The 16,084-nt window shown below is 36.0% G+C and overlaps 1 protein-coding gene across 1 annotated transcript; it reads left to right on the top strand.

Annotated features, from left to right (window-relative positions):
* Window positions 1-516: 516 nt before the first annotated feature.
* Window positions 517-9,474, top strand: LOC109163634 (DNA-directed RNA polymerases IV and V subunit 2). The gene is made up of 8 exons (XM_019312374.1): window positions 517-720; window positions 2,241-2,754; window positions 3,659-3,874; window positions 4,193-5,079; window positions 5,478-5,769; window positions 6,615-7,562; window positions 8,412-8,701; window positions 8,818-9,474. The coding sequence occupies exons 2-8, from the start codon at window positions 2,245-2,247 to the stop codon at window positions 9,317-9,319; spliced, it is 3,645 nt and encodes a 1,214-aa protein (XP_019167919.1). The 5' UTR covers window positions 517-720; window positions 2,241-2,244; the 3' UTR covers window positions 9,320-9,474.
* The last annotated feature ends 6,610 nt before the right edge of the window (window positions 9,475-16,084 follow it).

Here is a 16,084-nt window from a genome sequence, read left to right as displayed (position 1 = left end):
AAATCGCAACAGTGGTGATCCAAAAATACAGGAAACCAATTAAGGCAAGGATTTACACATGCGTTTCACTTAAAAAAAAAAAAACAGAAAAAGACACTACTACCAAACTTTAACAAAAAAGTCAATCATGTCATCTTAGGAAATCAAATCTGGGCCATCGAAATAAAAAAAACGAACGCACAAGATTAGTCCTCACGTCTTGTGGTCCCGTGATATTCGGTTGCTCCCCTAAGTGGGGCCTCAGTGGAGGCGTTTAGTAGTTCGAGTGTCCTATTCCCTTTAATAATAATAATAAAAATACTAGTAGCTTTATACCACATTAATCTTTTCATTAATAATAAAAAAAATACTAGTAGCTTTATACCACATTAATCTTTTCATTTCCAATTTCAACCATCACAACTTCACAAATTCCTCTCCGATAACAGCCCAACACAATTACACAAAGCCACAAAAGGACCATCTAAGGGTATAACTGATATTTCAATACAGCTCACTCACTTCTGCTCTCTGCGCACAAAACTGAAAAAGGGGAAAAACAGTAGGCATAGAATCCGAAGAAATTCCCTATTTCGAGACTCTATTTAGTCTCTGTTTCTCTCACTCTACTCACAGTCCCTCTCTCTCTCTCTCTACATTTGCTGATCGCGGAAGGGATAAGCGAGAGTTCAAACCCTAAAAATTTCAATCGGAGGGGTTTGTAGAAAGCTAGAATTCAGTGTATGTCTCTCTCTCTATTGGCATTTATGTTCTTATTATATATGTGTACATGTTTGCATGAGTTTTTTTTTTTTTTTTTTTTTGGGTTGTTTCCTCAACTTCCCATTGAGATTTTGTTTTTCTTATATTTGAAAGAGAACCCATAAGTTGCTTCTTGCATGTGAGTGATTTTGTTCTGGGGCATAGGGTTTATGGTGGGGTGAGTTTCTTTTGGGTGGGGGGTGAGGAGGAGATTTACAAAATTCGAAGTAGCATTTGCCAAGATTCCAGATTTTTCTGAAAGCATTTTATGGATATAAATATTTAGAACTGCATTTTTTTTTAAAATAACTTTGGGTTGTTTTACTGTAGAGTGATTGAATGAATAATTGGTAAAGCTTTTACTATTTTGTTTGATTTTTTACCACAAGTGTCATTTCTCTCTGGCTGTTGTCCTTTGAAGATAGCTTCATCTCACATTTTTATAGGCAACTATTGTTGTGGACTTGTGAGTGGATTTTTGTCTTCTATCCTTGAGGTTTCTATGTTTCACTGTTTTGGGGTGTGGTGATAATTTGGTGCTGCTGTAATGGTCAGTGGTGGCTTCAAGTTTAGGCTCTATTATGTTCCCAGGTAGACAACAACTCAAGATATTTAGGCTGCTATTATGTTGGTGCCATTGAGAAACATGATTGTAGGAAGCCTTGATACTAAATGGAGGACAATTGGTTTGAGCATGGGTAGGTGTTGAGTAACAGTATGCTAACAAATTCCCCATAGGCATTCTTCTATTATAAAATAGTTGAACCATGCATCTTTAAGCTTTAGCGATTGAGGGGTTTAACCTCTTACATGTAAAAGGTTGTGCGTGCATCTTCTAAACCAGAAATAGGTGAAGAGACTTTTAAGTATTTTACTTATATTTAATTCCAAGCGCTTTATAGGTATGACATGGGGAGGCACCAATGCAGCCTTAAATGCTTAATTGTGTTTAGATTTCTATATCATTTAAAAAAATAAAATAAAATTAGTGCTTAGTTTTGCTTTTATACTCAATAAATTGTGCCTGGAAGGAGATTTTGTTTTGATGTAATATATTTAGAGTCTTTATGTGTTTCTTTTGTAACCAATTGCATTATTTATCATTCATCTATGGCTTCTGTAAGATATAAGATATAGCTGACTTGCAATCACTGGGTTGCTAATTTTATCTTGCAAATTCTGATATCTATGACTATTAGTAAAATGAGAGGAGCAGAGACTATTGCTGGGAAAGAGAAGATGTCAAATGGATTTTAGATTTCTAGATCGTTTTATTTTTTAAAATTTAGTGCTTAGTTTTGCTTTTATACTCAATAAGTTGTGCCTGGAAGGAGATTTTGTTTTGATGTAATATATTTAGATTCTTTATGTGTTTCTTTTGTAACCAATTGCATTATTTCTCATTCCTCTATGGCTTCTGTAATATATAAGATATAGCTGACTTGCAATCACTGGGTCACTAATTTTATCTTGCAAATTCTGATATCTATGCCTACTAGTAAAATGAGAGAAGGAGCAGAGACTAGTGCTGGGAAAGAGAAGATATCAAATGGATCTGAAAAGATGGATATAGATTTTGAAGATCTTGAATTTGATGAAGAAGAAGATGATGAGCCATTTGACGCAGCTGCTTTACAAGAAATGAATTTGAACAAAAAGAAATTAGCTGATTTCTGCAAAAAAGTATCCACTACATTTTTTGACAAGTATGGGCTGATTAGTCACCAGATCAATTCATACAATGACTTCATCAAACATGGGATCCAGAGAGTTTTTGATTCAATTGGCGAAATTGTAGTCGAGCCTGGATATGATCCATCAAAGAAGGGTGATAACGATTGGAGATATGCCGCAATAAAATTTGGGAAGGTGACCGTTAGTCGACCAATGTTTTGGACTGGAGAAAAGTTTTCTCAAGATGGTGGTGAAGAATATTTACAGTTGTGGCCCCGACATGCCCGCCTTCAGTTTATGACATATTCTGCCAGGATAACAGTTCAGACCCATCTTCAGGTTTGTAGATGTAGTGTAAAATGGAAATCTTTAAGGCCTTAGTTGATGATATTCTATAGTTTCCCAAATCCCACTTATGAAAAAGATAAAAATACAAAATTCTGTTGTTCTTCACTTGTGTGCTCATTTTATAAAATTTATATCAGTTTTATATTTGGATGACTTCTTACTGTGTTCCTGTTGTTCATATATACTGTTCTGCTGAATTATCCTCTCTGATATAGTCAGTTTTCTAGGTTTGATCTGAAATCCATTAGTTTTTGTATCTAGTCATGGGAAGCTCTTGATAGATTTTTGATAATCTAGTTATTCTGCCGCTAATGTGCCAGTATATGGATCAAGGAAATCCTTTTTATCCTGAGGAGCCATTGAGTTGTGTTTCTGAATTAATTGATTGATTCATTGAATATATGTTTTCATTGTGAGTTGCCTGTTACTTCCGAATATGATTTTATTTCCAGGATAAACACTTTTAGTGACTATCAATACAATCATATAACTTGCCCATGGGGGTGTGGATGAGATGGCGTGGATCTCTTCCAGCTTAACCATAGGTCTTTGGTTCGAGTCCTGGGAATGCCACTACTTTAAAACCCATGAGGGAGTGCTTTGCCACCCTTTGAGGTTTTACCTGGCATGAATATGATTAATATTGGTGTGTGGGATATGGTGTATGGCTGAGAAACCGGTCTAACAAAAAATATATATAATCAATTAACTTTTACGTCACCTATTTTTTTTTTTTTTTGGAGTCTCTTGATGAGTCTTTTCTAGCCACATGTTTCTTCTTTATATTCATCTACAAGTTGCTTCACAGTAAATAACAAATGTCTTTGCCTTTTCACCTGATTGTTTTAATTATTTGTTGAAATCTAATAATTTCTGTGCCCTGGGACATTTTTAGGTGTATACTAAAAAGAGGACCCGGAGTGACAAGTTTAAAACCGGAATAGACCAGTTTGTCTCAAAGGAATGTGAGATGGAGGATACCAGGGATCTTCTAATTGGGAGACTGCCTGTGATGGTAAACTCTGACCTCTGCTGGATGAGTGATGGCAACAAGAAGCCTGATTGTGAATTTGATCATGGAGGATATTTCATTGTAAAAGGGGCTGAGAAGGTGCTAGATATTCATTTTCCTTTATTATTTTTGTCATTTATGATTTATATCATTTAGCTAGATGCCCATTAATATTGAGGCTCTCTAATGAATATTGGGGAACAGACATATGTATTTAGATATTTATTGTTTTATACTGTATAAGCAATATTGCCAATGTCAATAGTAAAATTATCTAGCTAAGCCAATCAATCTTATTTTATTTATTTTTATTAATAATAATTTTTCCTGGTTTTTTTTTTTTTTTTTGTAAAAGTTCATTGTTAAAATATGTTTTCCAGTCATCTGAAATTGGTTGTTTTCTTTCATTATTTGCAGACCTTTATTGCACAGGAACAAATATGCTTAAAAAGACTCTGGGTAGCTAGCAATCCAAGTTGGATGGTTTCATATCGCCCAGTTTCCAAAAGGAAGAGAGTATATATAAAGTTGACAGAGACCCCCAAAGTAGAGCCTGTGGTGAGGGGAGGAGAAAAAGTCCTGACCGTGTATTTTTCTGTGACAGAAATGCCAATTTGGATATTCTTCTTTGCACTTGGTGTATCCTCTGATAGAGAGGTAGTGAACTTGATTGATGTGGACACGAAAGACACAGAAATTGTGAATATACTTGTTGCTTCCATCCATGATGCTGATAGCAAGTGCGAGTCATTTAGGAAACAGCCGGTAGCACTTAATTTTGTTGCTCAACTTATGCAGAACTGTAGATTTCCTCCTCAAGAATCTATTGAAGATTGCATCAACAACTTCCTGTTTCCTAGTCTTAACAGCTTCAAGCAGAAGGCTCGATTTCTTGGATATATGGTAAAGTGTCTCTTGCAAGCTTATTCAGGTAAGCGGAAAGCGGATAATAGAGATGATTTTAGGAATAAGAGGTTGGAGCTTGCTAGTGAGCTGCTAGAACGAGAGCTTAGAGTGCATCTTAAACATGTTGAAAGGGTTATGACCAAGGCAATGCAAAGAGATCTCTATGGAGATCGACAGCTACAGTCAATTGAACATTATGTGGATGCATCAATAGTCACTAATGGTCTCTGTAGGGCATTTTCTACTGGGGCATGGTCACATCCATATAAGAGGATGGAAAGGGTATCTGGTGTAGTAGCAAATCTTAGACGAACAAACCCATTGCAAATGACAGCTGATATGAGGAAAACTCGCCAACAAGTTTCATACACTGGGAAAGTTGGTGATGCTAGATATCCGTAAGTACTGTTTATCTATTCCATTCCTTTTAGTAAATTTCAATATTGACTTTAGAGGAGTCTTTTCATGACATTGGTTTTGTTTTATTATTTTGTTTTCCATTAATGAGTGATATTATCATATGTTAATTTATATCCATTTTCCTTAGGAATTTCATTTGTGTTGCAGGAAGTGGATAGGATCCCATGATAAATAAATGTGAAATCATGTAGCTACTTTGAACCAGAGCTTACACATTTGTTCTACTTGTTCATTTTCCCCATTTTACCATAAATTTGTCTTTGTTATTAGACCTAATTAACTATATGAATTTGTTTTTGGCATATTGCTTTCGTTCGTTATGTTTTCTGATCTTGAATCTGAATTTGACAAGATAACTGTTATAATTATTGTGCAGACATCCTTCACACTGGGGAAAAGTTTGCTTTCTCTCTACCCCAGATGGAGAAAACTGTGGGCTGGTGAAAAATTTGGCCAGTTTAGGTCTGGTCAGCACAAACATTCTGGAGTCGTTTCTCGATAAACTCTTTGATTGTGGAATGGAGAAACTGGTAGATGATACTTCAACAATACTCCATCAAAAGCACAAAATATTTCTTGATGGAGATTGGGTTGGAGTATGTGGAGATTCTGGATTATTTGTTTTGAAACTAAGGCGTATGCGGCGTAGGGGTGAAGTGCCATACCAGGTTATCTGATTATCATTTGGAATAATCTTTACTAGATATTTAGAGGCTCATTAATGCTAAAATTTTCAGTGCATTAAGATGCTGCAAATAATGACTAATTCTGTAATCTGAATTCCTAAAACTTGGTATTAAGACTGCAAATCTTGTTGTTTTGTTGTTGTTTATTATTACTGGGGTTGGTTGGCAAATGGTATAACGGAAAATCAAACGAATTTGATTGAATATGTGGCTAATCAGTCTTCTTCAGTGAAACTGCCTTTTTTGTTTTCTCCACTGTCCACAAATTTCTTGTTTCTGTTCTTTTGTGTCCTCCTGAGTCCTGACCATTCTTGAGTTCTGCAGGTTTTCTATGTAAACTTTTACCTTTTCTAAAAAAAAGTTTCTGACTCTACTTGAGCATCCAAAAAGTTGTTTTCTCCCCATCATCTTTATGAAAACAATGAATGGTGAGTAGGGAGTTGATCCTTGCAGTTCTTATAGGAAAACACCATGTGGCATTCCTTATCTGTAACTTGCTAGTTGTGGCAACACAAATTGGCTTGTTTGTTTGTTTGTTTTTGTTTTTGTTTTTGTTTTGTTTTTTGTTTTTTGTTTGTTTTTTTTTTTTTTTTTTTTTCAATGAACTGAATGTGCAGCATTAAATGTTCTCTCTTACTCGGACATGGATGGTTTTAGCTATTTGATTCGTAGAGCTTGAGTGGTTCAATTTATTTCTCCCTTTTTTTTTTTTTCCTGAATGCATTTTGCTCTAAATTTCAATATTTATTCATCCACATATAGTTATTAACAGATATGCTAATTTTCATTCCTACTCTGAACTAGAGTTATCTGGTTTTGTGTTCTAGGTGGAAATCAAAAGAGATGAACAACACCACGAAGTCCGAATTTTTTCTGATGCTGGACGAATCCTGCGCCCTCTTCTTGTTGTTGAAAATTTAAAGAAAATTCAATTTCTGAAAGATGGAGACTCCTTTCAATCTTTTCTGGATAATGGAATAGTTGAATTTATTGGTTCTGAAGAAGAAGAAGATTGTCGAACTGCTTGGGGAGTGAACTACCTCCTTGAAGCCTGCAAGGAGGATCCACCTGCAAAGTATACACACTGTGAACTTGACTTGTCATTTCTACTGGGTTTGAGCTGTGGGATTATCCCTTTTGCCAACCATGATCATGCGAGGAGGGTCCTTTACCAGTCTGAGAAGCATAGTCAACAAGCCATTGGATTCCCTACTTTGAACCCGAATGTTAGAATAGATACTAATACTCATCAACTGTATTATCCTCAGAGGCCTCTTTTTCGTACCATGCTGTCAGATTGCCTTGGAAAGCCCAAAGACCCTAATTATCATAGATCGATGCTGCCACACCCTGAATACTACAATGGCCAGTGTGCAATTGTGGCAGTTAACGTTCACCTAGGGTACAACCAAGAGGATTCTTTAGTAATGAACCGTGCTTCTTTGGAGCGTGGTATGTTTCGGTCAGAGCATATTAGAAGTTACAAGGCTGAGGTTGATAATAAGGAATCCCTGGGAAAGAAGATGAAACTGGAGGATGCCGTAATTTTTGGAAAAACACAAAGTAAGATAGGACGCGTTGACAGCCTTGATGATGATGGCTTTCCATTCATTGGTGCAAACCTTCAAACTGGTGATATTGTCATTGGAAAGTATGCGGAATCAGGGGCTGATCACAGTGTTAAACTGAAGCATACAGAAAGAGGCATGGTTCAGAAGGTTGTACTCTCTGGTAATGATGAGGGAAAAAGCTTTGCTGTTGTGTCTCTGAGACAGGTAAATCCCCAAAAACCTGATATGTGTGTCTGTGTCTGTTTATGAACATATATTGGAATATGTAAGTCATTTATAGGCTTAACATTTGAAAGCCATACAAGAATTTCCATAAAATAGAATTGAAGAACTTTTCTGTGGTGGAGAGCATGAACATTATAGTACTTTTGGTCCATGTCACTGCTCAACGTTTTAAGTAGTTACAGACTGCTTGCTGCAAACACTTTTTTTTTTTGTATGACGAGAGAAACCCCACAACCCTTTTGGGTGTAGGTAAACTCCGCCTTGTGACCCTAGCCGGCAAAGGACCAGAAGGAAGTAAACCAGCCTAGGTTATACCTACCCATAGCTGACCAGCTCAAACCAAGGGGGCAAGGATTCGAACTTGTGACCTTGTGGTTACAAGTGCGGATCTCTTGCCATCTTGGCTGGGGTTACCCCCTTGCTGCAAACACTTTGATACTAGCAGATGAAGCCTGTGAAGTGTTGAATTATTGAAGTTAAATTATTGTGGGATAGGTAAAGTTCCTTGGAAGAACATAGTGCTATATTAGCTTACTACATACGGGACTTTGAGTAGTTGTTTGTGGATAAACAAACCAGTACTTCTATCGACCTGCATTACATTAATGAAGGTCCTTTCATGTAGTTTAAAGCTTGTAAACAGCATAGTTGAAAATTGCAAATTTATTATTACATGTGTTAATGTGTTATGAAGTTGAATTGTACTATTAATGTTTGATTATTATTATATAATCCAAAATTCCCCAAGCCCCCGTATTCCACATTTACTGATGTCTGAAAAATTAGTTTTCCTCGTAATGTTATTTTATTTTCACGATTCCTGTGCAGGTTCGTTCTCCTTGTCTTGGAGACAAATTTTCTAGTATGCATGGGCAAAAGGGTGTGCTCGGTTTTCTAGAATCTCAGGAGAACTTTCCTTTTACAATACAAGGGATAGTTCCGGACGTAGTTATAAATCCACATGCATTTCCTTCACGTCAAACACCAGGCCAACTGCTAGAAGCTGCCTTAGCAAAGGTGATTGCCTTAGGAAAGCGCATTGGCCATCGAGGAGAACTAAAATATGCAACACCGTTTTCCACTCTATCAGTGGATGAAATAACAAAGAATCTTCATAGGTAATGGCTCTAAGAGGCGTGCTTCTTTTCCTTTTTTTTTTTTTTTTTTTTGTAAAAACCCATTCCTCCTTGTACTAGATTCCCATTGGGACTTAACACATGCATATGATTTGCAGTCTTGGATTCACTAGATGGGGAAACGAGAGAGTTTACAATGGCCGAACTGGTGAAATGGTAAACTCCCTGGTTTTCATGGGCCCGACATTCTACCAGCGGCTTACGCATATGGCTGAGGACAAAGTGAAGTTCCGCAACACGGGCCCAGTCCATCCCCTTACCCGCCAACCCGTGGCTGACAGGAAACGCTTTGGTGGTATCAAATTCGGTGAGATGGAGCGCGACTGTCTCATAGCACACGGTGCTGCTGCAAACCTGCACGAGCGACTCTTCACACTCAGTGATTCCTCCCAGATGCACATATGTAGAAAGTGCAAGAACATGGCCAATGTGATCCAACGGCCCGTGCTTGGTGGGCGTAAGGTTAGGGGTCCCTACTGTCGTTTCTGTGAATCAGTAGAAGATATCGTGAAGGTGAATGTGCCATACGGGGCGAAGCTGTTGTGTCAAGAGCTCTTCAGTATGGGGCTGTCTTTGAAATTTGACACAGAAATTTCTTAAGATGTGTGTAGATTTAAGGATTGTGGAATAAGTGTAGGGTAAAACTTGTCCAGGTGAACAACCTTTTGAAACATTGTGATCTCTCTCCCCTAGTTTGTCGCGCACAACATTAAAATGCTGTGTTTATTCTGATTCTGTTTTGGTTTTTGAATGAATGCAGTGTTTTTGAATCTGTTTTTAGGTAAAGTAACATTTTCAGCAATATTTAAAAATTACGGCAATTGAGATGATTTTTGAGAACCTAATAACAAATGAATTAGAAACCATTTCATTCTCATATTATTTATTTGGTTAGTAATTGAATTATGTTGGTTTCATTGATTATTTTATATTTTATAAAAATTCGGTTATCGGTTCATTTAGTTAGTTAATTGAGAGCATTCACAATAATAGATTTTGGGAGAGTACTTTCAGAATAAAAAAATTTAAGGTGGAGTTTTTAAGTGATAGGGGTGAGTTTTTTTCAATTTATTTATCTTGCAAAATCAAAATTTTTGTGAGGTTCACTAAATGGGAAATGAGAGAAATTTGTTGCGTGCGAGTGTGAGAAACTGTTGTACCTAGTTAGGCACGTGCCAGCTGGGTGCGGTAAAGATTCTTTTATTTTTGTCAGAATTTATATTCTTTGTTTTTTTCTTATTTTTTCATCCTCTCTTCCCTCTTTCTTACATGAAATTAAAAAATCATAAAAAAAATTCACACTGATGAGGGATTGAGGGTGCTCTGCGATATTGAATTTTGTTTAGGTGAATGGGTAATTCAATTTGAACCAGTTAAATTATGACAAACTCTATATTATTTGATTTCAATAACTCACAGTGTAAGAGTTACACTTGATATGGTGGGCATCTTATAGGCACCTCGTCTTCCCACCTAATAGCAGGTTGAGGAATTTCACCTTTTGTGAGTAATGAAAGAATGTAATATTATTATATTTACATTTTTAATAAATAACGTGAGATAATCTTAAATCAAATGTCCTATAAAAATTACATTCCTCGAAATTTTAAGGTATATGAAAATTTTGAGATTGTTATATTATTTCAAAACTACCGAACACCTCCTTAGGGGTTTTGATTCACAAAATATGAGATTACCCCAGGTTATAGAATTAACTCCAAGAAGGTTATATAAGATTAAGAGCTTGTTCGAAAACTCGAAAAATGACTTTCGAAAGTCTTTTATTATTATTATTATTATTATCATTATTTTTTATTTTTCTGTGCTCGGGTATTGAAGAAAAAATAAAATCAAAGGAAAATATTCATTTTGGTCAACGAAAAAGATCAACACAATTTGACAGAAATTTTCATCCTAGATTTTAGTCAAAAGACATTTCCAAATTCCTTATTTTCATGTATTTATCTTATCTCTCATATCTTTTCAAGCTAATTTTTGAATTATTAACCACCACCACCACTACAACCACCACACTACCACACAACTACAACCACGACGACGACGACTAGACCACTACAACCACCACAGCCATCACACCACCACCACTTATTATTATTATTTATTTATTTTTAATTTTTAAAATTAATTATTTTTTAAAAAATTATTTTAAAATATTATTTTTAAAATTGGTAACCGCCACGTCTGCATATTTCAGGTAAAACAAGTCATTTTGGATCTAATTGCATGATTTTGTGTTGTTCAGGGACCCAATTGCATTGTTTTTTTAGTTCGATGGCCTAATTACATTTTAGTGTGCAGTTGAGTGGCCTATTTGACCCTTATTCCAAAAAAATAGAAGGAAAATAACGAAGTGGGAAAATGACCCTTTATATAGAACATAACTAAATCATATAATTCATTAGGGAGGAGTAGGAAATAACATTGAGGGCAAATGTGAAATATTGAAAAGTAATCTCATTTTAACTAAGGCAAACTTGACAATGAGATTACCTGAATAGTATCTCAAATCCTACATCACAATAATCTTTCATTACTTTCAATTTCAAATAACTCAAACCAAATAAAATAATACAACATTACCTTTTTTACATTACCCGAGTAATTCAACGTTCATCTTGTTCTTGTAACAAGCCCCTTCATCTTGTTCTTGTAACAAACTTCTTTTTGCCTTTTTCATTTAATGTTTGCATTAACTTCTCATGTTTCCTGAGGCCTCCTTCACCACCCTCTTTGCGGTTTGCATTTATTTCTTGAGCCCTTTGCATGCATTTTCTCAACTACTTCCCTGCATTCTATTCAGTGTTAAATCCTACAGCCCCACTACATGCACCTTGAATTGCATGGAGATAATCAACCCTACAAACCCACTTTCCCTCCTTGTTCCTCTCTCTCTCTCTCTCTCTAGCTTTCACTCTCTTTGTGATGTGATTTTTCTTTTCATGGCTTAGCTTCCAGCAACAAAAGCAAACATAGCATTGAGGAACAATATGTATCTCTTTCCCTACAAGAAGAAGAGGATATTATCATACCTCTGGAGGAGGATAATTGTCCAGAAAAACCTGTTGAGCAAGCTAGCCTTCACTCTAGTAGGAAGATTATTATCCGAAAGACTAGTCCATTTCAAATTCTTCAAAGACACCATAGCTTATATATGGAGACTTGGGATGTGGATGATGGTAAAAGAAGTCTCAACAAACCTATTCCTTTTTCATTATTTCCATGAAGTTTATATGAATAGAGTTTTAGAGTATGGTCTCTGGTCCTATGAAAAAACCTCTTGGTTTTAAACAAGTTGAAGGTGAATGAGTCCCAATCTGAGGTCAATCTGGAGAGGATAAAATTCTGGGTCCAAGTCTACAATATTCCTATAAACCTGCTGAATGAGAAGACGACACAAACCATTGGTTCCTTCTTAGGACATCCTCAATAGAGGAAATTTTGGTGTAGTTTTTGAGGAGTTTTTATAGGTGTGATTAGGAAATAGAAAATGTGATAGAAGAGAAAAAAGAAAGAAGAAAAACAATAAAAGTTGATTTTAAAAAAAGAAAAACAAAGTGGACCCCACAGTTATGAAACACACAAGAGAGTGAATGAGAGAAACTAGCAAAGTGGACCCCATTTTTCTGACATAATTCTTGCTTTTGTGAAAGATTCAGTCCAAATTTTGCCTTCCCATTTGTTAAAAAGTAATCCATGTGCATTTTACTGTTCTAAAATTAAGGGATGAACCCCCTATTGGGGTTGCCTTATAGGAGAATTCAAGAAAGTGGACATGTCACAACTCGACGGAACATGGAAAGCGTTCATCCGTAATTCCGTATTCGTGTTAGTTTGGACATCTCAGGCCCCCTGGGAATACACATGAAGATCAAATCTCCAAATGGAGAGGTTAGATGGGTAGAATTCAAATATGAAAGGCTCCCCATTTTTTGTTTCCTCTGTGGTATAATTGGGCATGCGGAGAAATATTGTCATAAGTATTTTGAACATTCCTTGCCAGAGATGGAAAGATTGTTTAGACCGGAGATTAAGTGAGCATTTAATTCCCAATAGTTATGCTGTGCAACTGAATGCACCATGTGCATGGTGCATACGATGCAAAACGACGTCGTTTTGACTAAAAACGTGCGTCCCACTTAAAAAAAAAAGTTTAGGTTTGATTCTCGGCAATAGCATTATTGTGGATATATAGTTATGAATTTGTGGATATATAGTCATGAATTTGTGGATATATAGTTATAAATTTATGGATATTTAGTTAATTCATTATGGATATTTAGTTCATTCATTGTAGATATTTACTTCATTCATTCACTGTGGATATATAGTTATGAATTTCTGGATATATAGTTATGAATTTATGGATATTTAGTTCATTCATTCACTGTGGATTTAGTTCATTCATTATGGATTTTTACTTCATTCATTCACTGTGGATATATAGTTATGAATTTATGGAGTTATGAATTTATGGATATATAGTTATGAATTTATGGATATATAAAAATGCTATTACCGAGAATCGAACCTGATTTCTTTTTTAAATGAGATGCGCGTTTTTTAACTAAAACGACGTCGTTTTGCATTATATGCACCATGCGCATGGTGCATTCGGTTGAACAGTATAATTTGCGTTTAATTCCTACCGTTTTGCACACTTCTAGACAAGAAACACTTGTTATGGAGATGGAGATGTCTTTACCTAACAGACATGAGTCTTGTTTTAAAATCCCTATGATAATGGGCCATCAAATCTGTTGGGCCGAAATTGGATCACCACCCAAGTGGAAGATAATGGGCTTACATACACTGAAGTTGGACTCATGGAACAAGACCAAGGAGATAAAGGAAAAATGTTACTGACTATTTTGAAGACCAAGCTAGCTTTTGCTATGGAAAGCAATGATGATTCTTTGAACGGGTCAAAAAATGTGTTAGAGGCAGGCTCTACCGTGCAGACGCTCCTATCCCAATGAGTCTAGTGTCTTGAAACTGTCGTGGATTTGACAACTTTGCGAGAGTTCAAGTGCTTGTGGATTTAGTCCACACGAAGATGCCGAATATTTTGTTCTTGATGGAAACCCAGTCGTTATATCATAGACCGCGGTGCACATGCACTGTGGTAAAAAATGGCGCCGTTTCTTTAAGTAAAGAAACTGCCTGCCGTTATAGTTAACAGAGTCCGCTTCTTTGGTGTATTAAACATCAACTGGCACTACAGTATATCTAAACCGACACTGCAGTTATATCAAAATGATACTGTAGTTATAGTGAAATGAAATTGCAGTGTATATAAAATGAAACTGAATAACATTTCACATATTTGAGTGTATATTGTACAATGAAGCTGTAATTATATCAAAATGATCATGTAGTTGTGTTTTAATGAAACTATAGTGTATATAAATAAAATTAAATAACATTTTCACATATTTGAATCAATAAATATCGAATGAAACTATAATTATATCGAAATGAAACTGTAGTTGTGTTGAACTGACACTGCAGTGTATACAAAATGACACTGAAGAACAGGGTTACTTTTTGCAAAAGGGTGCGAAACAGCGGAGAACAAACACTGTTTATTTTCATTTAAAAAAAAGACGCGCGGTGCATGGTATAATTCCCGCTTGGCTTCTACTAAAATGAAGGCTATGAGAAATAAATTGGGCTTTGAGGGTTTGTTTAATGTTGATTGTATTGGTTTTAGTGGGGTCTAGCCCTTTTATAGAAACATGGAATGGACTTAACTATTATTGGCTTTTCTAGAAATCATATGGACGCAAATATCAATTCAGAAATTCCCTCACTTATTTGGCGTTTTATTGTAGGGAAATTGTTAAACAACAAAGCTGGGACATTACTGTTGGACATTCTATTTGCATGCGAATTGATGTATGCAGTCATGCAATTTGGCGTTGGGAAAAGGACTTCAACAAGAATTTGCAACCCCAAATTGAGGCCAGTAGGAGACAGATGAGAGTTTTGAGACCCAAAGTTGACCACCAAGGCCTTTATGAATTCTTAGTTAATTGCACAAACAAGATTTCTAACATTACTTGAACAACAAAACATATTCTGGTCACAAAGAGCCAAAACATTCTGGTTAAGGAGAGGCGACACAAATACGAGATTTTTTCACAACGCGGTGAAATAGAGACAAAGAAATAATATTATTCAGAAGCTCCGGAACTCCAATGGCGATTGGATAAATCAAGGAGCTGACATTAGTGCTTTGATGATAAATTATTTCAATGCTTTGATGACATTAGTGCTTCCGAAGTATTAGTACCAAGATCACTGCCATGCAGAACAGAAGCTTGCTGCATTAATTCTCCCTTGAAGAGGTTAAGATGGCTCTCTTTGATGTGCACCCCGACAAAAACCCGGGAATTGATGGTCATATCCATGCTATTCACTACTATGTGCTGAACGATGGTAAGGAATTGGGACCAATTATCTCGAAAAGTGGTGTTCGCTAAGGTGACCCTCTACCCCCTACTTATTTATAATCATTGCAGAGGGACTCAATACTTTGATAAGAGATTTTGAACAATCTGGTAAGCTCCATGGAATTTCAGTAGCCATATATGCTCCTTTGTACATGACAATTTCATATTTTTTTTCAAAGCTAATCCCACTAAAGCTGCTTTCAACTAGTAAAATCTCATTGCTCAATACGCAAATGCCTCTAGGTGGATTGTGAACTTTAATAAATCCTCTTTATGCTTAATGTTTTAGATGGGGTGAGGGGGAGAGTTGGGGAAATCTTGTGTGTGAGGAGGGAGGGCAGTGGTTCAGAGAACTATCTTGGGCTCCCTAGGATAGCTGGCAAGAACGGGAAGGAAATGCTTGGTTTCATTAAGAGGAAAATTATAGGTCGCATTTAAGGGTGGAATCATAGGTTATTATCTAGAGCAATGAGAGAGATTCTTTTGAAAATCGTGATTCAAGTATCAATTGTCTTCCAACAAAGGATCTATTAAGAAAGAAGAAAATGAATTGTGACAGTAGATACTCTCTATGTGATACGTACTAAGGATGAATCTATTTTTCATATTTTTTGTTGAGTGTTATTATGCTAAGGAATGCTGGAGAGTACTGAGCGTGAATTTGCAGAATATTAATGCCACCACATTCCAAAAGTGGATAATTTTTCACTTTTTGCTAATATGAGTGAAGACAACCTCTACCTATTTATAATGGTTTGCTAGGGAATATGATCACAAAGGAATGAGAAAATCTAGCAAAATCAATATGCCCAACCGGGTTATGTTACGGTAAACAAAGCTAGAAATTTCCTTGTTAATTGGAGACCAGTAACTGAAGACAAAACAAGAAGAA

Source organism: Ipomoea nil, unplaced genomic scaffold (assembly GCF_001879475.1).
Source record: "Ipomoea nil cultivar Tokyo-kokei standard unplaced genomic scaffold, Asagao_1.1 scaffold3030, whole genome shotgun sequence".
In the NCBI taxonomy this organism is placed as follows: Eukaryota; Viridiplantae; Streptophyta; class Magnoliopsida; order Solanales; family Convolvulaceae; genus Ipomoea; species Ipomoea nil.
Note: the sequence above shows the minus strand (reverse complement) of the source record. Positions and strands in the feature narration are given on the sequence as shown.

Bases quoted from the DNA above. Each gene is read 5' to 3' on its own strand.
- LOC109163634 (XM_019312374.1), top strand. From the start codon at position 2,245: ATGAGAGAAGGAGCAGAGACTAGTGCTGGGAAAGAGAAGATATCAAAT. The intron at 3,875-4,192 runs GTGCTAGATATT...CATTATTTGCAG, and splicing joins TTGTAAAAGGGGCTGAGAAG to ACCTTTATTGCACAGGAACA. The intron at 8,702-8,817 runs GTAATGGCTCTA...TATGATTTGCAG, and splicing joins ATAACAAAGAATCTTCATAG to TCTTGGATTCACTAGATGGG.